Source organism: Vicugna pacos, chromosome 10 (genome assembly GCF_048564905.1).
Source record: "Vicugna pacos chromosome 10, VicPac4, whole genome shotgun sequence".
Lineage (NCBI taxonomy): Eukaryota > Metazoa > Chordata > Mammalia > Artiodactyla > Camelidae > Vicugna > Vicugna pacos.
The window spans coordinates 62,305,589-62,311,958 of NC_132996.1; the positions used below are offsets into that span (position 1 = coordinate 62,305,589).

General features: G+C 34.6%; 1 protein-coding gene across 1 annotated transcript; it reads right to left on the reverse strand.

The window, feature by feature from the left end:
- Positions 1–884: 884 nt before the first annotated feature.
- LOC140699044 (olfactory receptor 5W2-like) lies at positions 885–1,814 on the reverse strand. Its single transcript, XM_072970818.1, has 2 exons — positions 1,121–1,814; positions 885–988 (listed from the first exon to the last, which is right to left on the reverse strand). The coding sequence occupies exons 1-2, from the start codon at positions 1,812–1,814 to the stop codon at positions 885–887; spliced, it is 798 nt and encodes a 265-aa protein (XP_072826919.1).
- Positions 1,815–6,370: the final 4,556 nt, after the last annotated feature.

Here is a 6,370-nt window from a genome sequence, read left to right on the forward strand (position 1 = left end):
CTAGAATCCTTTACTTCCCCATCTTAACACTTCTTAGATCTGAGAGTAAATACTTCTATCCAAAAAAGCCTTTTTTTCTGCACACTAGATTTTGACATTTGTTTCTAGATTTTTAACCTGAAGTCTTTTTCTACTAAATGGGAGTTTTGAACCTCATTAGGACTTTTTTTGTTTACATTTTTTATTGAGTTATAGTCATTTTACAATGTTGTGTCAAATTCCAGTGTAGAGCACAATTTTTCAGTTACACATGAACATGCATATATTCACTGTCACATTCTTTTTTGCTGTGAGCTACCACAAGATCTTGTATATATTTCCCTGTACTATACAGTATAATCTTGCTTCTCTATTTTGCATTTTGAAGTCTCAGTCTGTCCCTACCCACCTCCCGCCCCCTTGGCAACCACAAGTTTGTATTCTATGTCTATGAGTCTGTTCCTGTTTTGTATTTCTGTTTTTTTTTCTTATTAGGAATTATTTGTCTGCCTAATCAATGTTTGTTTATTCCTCTAGGCTTTAGGATTCACTAGTGCACAAACTACTGGATTCTTCATGAAATGCAAAGCACTTAAATGCAAAAAAAAAAGTGAACACTCACAAACCTTAATGTATGTGAAATGATAATATTTGAATGAACATATTAACAAATAAAATATGACAAAATTAGAAGAGTCAGGAAGTTTTACGGGAAGAGGGAGTTTCATAGATAAGTTCAAGGCACATAATGAAGCGTAAGTTTGAGAAACTGAAACATTTTCTTATGACGGAGCTTTAGTATTGTTGCTGAGAACATCATGTTTCTCATGTATTATATAATTTTATAAAAATTGTTATATATGGGTATATGTATAACATAAATATTAAAAACCATCGTTCATTTTTCAATTTTTCAATTTAATTTTCAATTTTTCAAGGGCCTCTTTCACATCCTTGTTCCGTAGGCTGTAAATCAGAGGGTTTAACATGGGAATCACAAGGGTGTAAAACAGTGAGGTCATTTTGTCTTGATCCAGAGAGTAGAAAGAGCTCGGCCGGAAATACGTGAAGACCATAGTTCCCTGGAAAATGGCCACGGCAGTTAAGTGGGAGGTGCAGGTGGAGAAAGCTTTGAGCCTCCCCTCAGCAGAGTGGATCTTCAACACTGACAGGATAATATAAAAGTAAGAGACAAGGACTCCTGAAATGGTACTCAGTTCAATGAAGCCAAAAATGGTGAATAATACCAATTCATTAACCTGTATTCCAGAGCAGGAAAGGAGGAAGAGAGGAGGTAAATCACAGAAGAAATGGTTAATCTCATTTGAGCCACAGAAACACAAGCGGAAGGCTAATGTCGTGTGCATCAAAGAATCCGCCATCCCCACCAGGTACACCCCCGCCACGAGCAGGGAGCACACGCTGCCGGACATGCTGACTGTGTAGAGCAGCGGGTTGCTGATGGCCTTGTACCGGTCATAGGCCATCACAGCCAGCAGGAGACTCTCACAATCTGCACAGGTACTGAAGACAAAGAACTGCAGAGCACAGCCAAGGAAGGGGATGGATTTTTTTTTGGCAAATATGTCCACCAGCATCTTGGGGCCAATTACTGTGGAACAGCAGAGATCACAGAAAGAGAGGTGGCTGAGGAAAAAGTACATGGGTGTGTGCAGCTGGGAATCCAGTCTAATTAGGGAGATCATTCCGAGATTGGCCAGGAGATTAATGAGATACACAAGTAGCAGCAAGGAGAACAGGGTCACCTTCATGCTCAGGCTGCTGGTGATTCCCAAGAAAATGAATTCAGTCACGGAGCAATTTTCTTTTCTCATTCTTTCTTTTTTCTTGTCTGAATTTTTGACAAAATAATCAAGAAAAGGATAGAGGAGTATCTGGACATCTGCAAAATTTCTACAAAGTAGAACACAATTTCTTTCTGTAACTATCTTTTTATACTCAGAAAATTACCCAGCCAAGTGCCCACTCTTTGAAGGAGCATTGCTGTCTGCTTGACAATTAAAACAAGCAAAAATTGTGATCAACATTAAAAAAAAACTTTTAATCTAAATCTGCATGCCATCATGATGTATATAATTTTCTATGAGTTTTTCATTTTTCTGGGTTTTAGCTTTTTTATCTTTGTAAGCATAATTCAATAAATTAACATCTTATTCTGTATTCAAAAATACCATGGTAAAAACACCAATGTTAGAGAGACCAGGCTGTAAGATACAGGACTAAACATTTTCTATATTTGAAAATAATCACATGGACACAAAAAAATGTTTTGCATTGTTATGTTTCTCAAAAGACACAGCTCAAATAAACAATGGTTTAAAATGCTTTTCTCTTGGTTCTAGAAACCGTGAGCACATCACTGACTAATAATAATACTGAATAAATAAATAATAATAATAATAATAAAGGATATTATATTACTGGTCCTGGTCTAAGTTATCTTTACTATTTGGTGAAAGATGAAATAGATTTATTGGCCTTTACTCTAGAAATGTATTGTTGCTTTGACACAATTCTCATTACCTATTTGGGGAGTAATCTAGGGCCAGAGAATGAATCTCTTGAGTAGTCAAAGAAAAGTGATAAAAAGAAGTGAAAACAACAGAATTTAATGCACACAGCCGCATCTCTTTGATTTTAAGTGGACTGTTATGTTCAAAATATGAAAATGGGTTGAGGGACAATAAATGCTTCTGATGTATATAGTCTCCTCCTTGTTTGTGTGTGTGTGTGTGTGTGTGTGTGTATTTGCGTAAGTCATGTTTGTATGAATGTGTGTCTCTGTTGATATATAAGAATAAGAATGGAGGTGATGATTATTTTTTTATTTAAGTATATCTGGCATGTAGTGTAGAGACAGTTAAGTTTGCACATATTGTTATTTATAAAGTGGTACCTAAATTATATTTGAAAAAAATTTTTTATGTAAATTCATATAAATACTTCCCCAGTGATAAAAGAGTACAGACTCTCCTGTGAACCTATATTAAAAGAAAATAATTAAAACAATATTTTATGGCTACAAATAAGTTGGGATAGATTCTTCCAGGTCTGAGAAGAAAATATTATTTTTTGACCATTAAATTGATGAGTTTATTAAACTGAATAAGCAGACATCATATGATTAATTTACAAGTCTCTCATTTTTTAATGTAAAATTTTTCTCCTATATTCTTAAATTTGGATAGTCAGGAACGTACCTGAGATGAGCAGTTCTTTCTGTCCTTGCTACTGGTGGCTAAACAATAAGCAGATGGCATTTTATTTCACCAGGTAGCATTTGGGATTTAAATCTCTGAGGCTTCTGCCTCTGGCTCAACGGAAGCTAACATATGATTAATTATATTTTCTTTTCTGTATTTTCCCCAGTGAATACAGAGACAACTTTAGCAAAAACTGAGCTTTATTTTCTCACTATTGTTAACACATTGATCTAACAGGAAGAAAATCACAAATGACTTTTTTATTTTTAGCTGCAGTTACACTGAATCTGCACCTTTGGCATCTAGTCAAAGCAGAAGCCCAATGAAATACAAAAAGACCCCCTCCCGCCACCGCACTAAGTAATTCACGTCTTTTTCTTACTCTTTGTTTTGTTTATTTTTGCAACTTTCATTTTCACCACGTCGTTTAGGAATATTTCTAGTACAAAAAGGATATGAAGGAATGTCAAAAGCAATGCATGAAAGGCCGACAGATTCAAAAAACAGTATCTAAAATCAATTCTTAAACTGCATTAATTGTGAACATAGGTGTAGTTTGTGAGAATATCTCGATTCCATTAACAATCTTTGGAAATAAAAACGAGAAAAATGTGCTGATTTAATACCTGCACTGTATCTTCACTTTTAGAACAATTTTTGATTCACGTGTATTGAAACTGATGATGATTAGTCTTACAGATTTCTCTCTGTTTAGCGAAGCAAAAAGACTTTTTATAAATAAGAATTGATGATGCTTATAAGTGTCCTAGACCTCAACAAGCAGTTCTCCAAGGAAGACATACAAATGATCAATAGGCACATGAAAAAATGCTCAATATCACTAATTATCAGAGAAATGCAAATCATAACTACAAGGAGGTATCACCTCACACCAGTCAGAATGGCCGTCATTCAAAAGTCCACAAATGACAAATACTGGAGAGGCTGTGGAGAAAAGGGAACCCTCCTGCACTGCCGGTGGGAATGCAGGTTGGTGCAGCCACTTTGGAAAACAATATGGAGATTCCTCAAAAGACTGGGAATAGACTTACTTTATGACCCAGGAACCCCGCTCCAGAAGGAACCCTACTTCAAAAAGATACCTGCACCCAATGTTCATAGCAGCACTATTTACAATAGCCAAGACAGGGAAACAGCCTAAATGTCCATCAACAGATGACTGGATAAAGAAGCAGTGGTATATTTATACAATGAAATACTATTCAGCCATAAAAACAGACAACATAACCCCATTTGCAGCATCACGGATGTTCCTGGAGAATGTCATTCTAAGTGAAGTAAGCCAGAAAGAGAAAGAAAATGCCATATGAGATTGCTCATATGTGGAATCTAAAAAAAAGAACATAAATACAAAACAGAAACAGACTCATAGACATAGAATACAAACTTGTGGGTGCCAAGGGGGAGGGAGTGGGAAGCGACAGACTTGGATTTCAAAATTTGTAGCTGCTGACAGGCATACGTAGAATAGATAAATAAGATTATCCTGTAGAGCACAGGGAAATATACACAAGATCTTGTGGCAGCTCACAGAGAAAAAAAATGTGACAATGAATATATGTAAGTTCATGTATAACTGAAAAATTGTGCTCTACACTGGAATTTGACACAACATTGCAAAATGACTATAACTCAATAAAAAATGTTTAAAAAAAACAATCACTTTATGAACTCTCTATAGCTAATGGTGACACCACAAGAGCTGCTCAGATACCTTATATTCAAGTAATAAACTAACAGCTTGAGGAAAGGCTGGAGAGAAAATTACTTCTGCTACATGGATGTGTATACAGCTTGGCAATTTTATCATTTGGTATTGGGAGATAAATAATGTCAGTAAGCCGTGTCCTTTGCTTGCCAGGAACAATATGAATGCAAGTGCATATGTTCATTTATCTTATGTACATTTGTGTGAATGTGTGTTCCAACATGCATGGACACATATGTTGGATTGAGATGGAGAAACTGAGTTGAATGCATGTATTCATTGGTATGTGATTTGTGTACATAACTATTGCAGTATTATTTTAATTCTGCTTAATAATTGGCAGGTTTGACACAACATTGTAAAATGACTGTAATTCAATAAAAAAAGTTTAAAAAATTTTTTCTTAATTGGCAGGGGGAATTTTTATAGCCATTCCTATATTGTCCATACCACAAAGACACTCTTCAGGAAATAGACAAATAAATAAATTCTGAATTAAAATCAAATGTCATTTATAATTATAATTTAACCTATGGTGATTGGTTTTAAACTTTGTAAAAATGCATTAAGTATAGTAACACTGTGAAACCCTTATTTTGACTTTATGCCTTTATTATAAAAAATAATACATATCCATTTTTAACTGGATAAAATGTATTTGCATAGAAAATAACCAATACAGTGTTCTTTCTTTTTGATTCTAAATCAGAAGAGGATGTATCATTTTGGCTCAGTGGCACTTAGCGCTTACATTTCTAAAGTCTACCCAGATACACTCTGTGCTAAAAATGTGTAAATATTTAAGATTTTCTCCACAACACATGATACAATTTTGTTTACTAAAGGTGAAATTTATTATGCTCATGAAAAGAAGAAAATAACTAAGGAAAAATAAAATAAAAAATGAGAAAATCACACCCAAAATTATTAGTACCTGTGACTAAACTTGTGATGTTTCTCCTGGATGTGGTTCTATCTACCCAGGCAATGTTGTCTCCAGCATTACTTAGAATTTATATCGCTGTCTGTGTCTGGTCCCTGGGTTTTTCAACATTTGGTACTCAGAAATAAGTGATGACAAGTTTAATCATATGGTTTATCATCAGATATTTCAAATAAGTAGGGTTATTGAGATAGAAATATAGATTTTTCCCCATTATTCTTTTGTTCCTGTCTTCCTCAATGCCCAGTCTTATACCTGGTTAAAAATAGTCTATGGTTACCACTCAACCAACATTTATTATTTATGCTTTACTAATCCCAGTGTAGGTACATTGTTTTAATTCCATAACAGACAATACATACATTTTCACAACACACACACACCCACTTAACTTCTCATGACAATTAAAGATTCTACATAAAGATAGGGATATCAAACTCAAATCACAATGCCTATATGTAGCAATAGAGAAACAACAATATTTTCTTGGATATA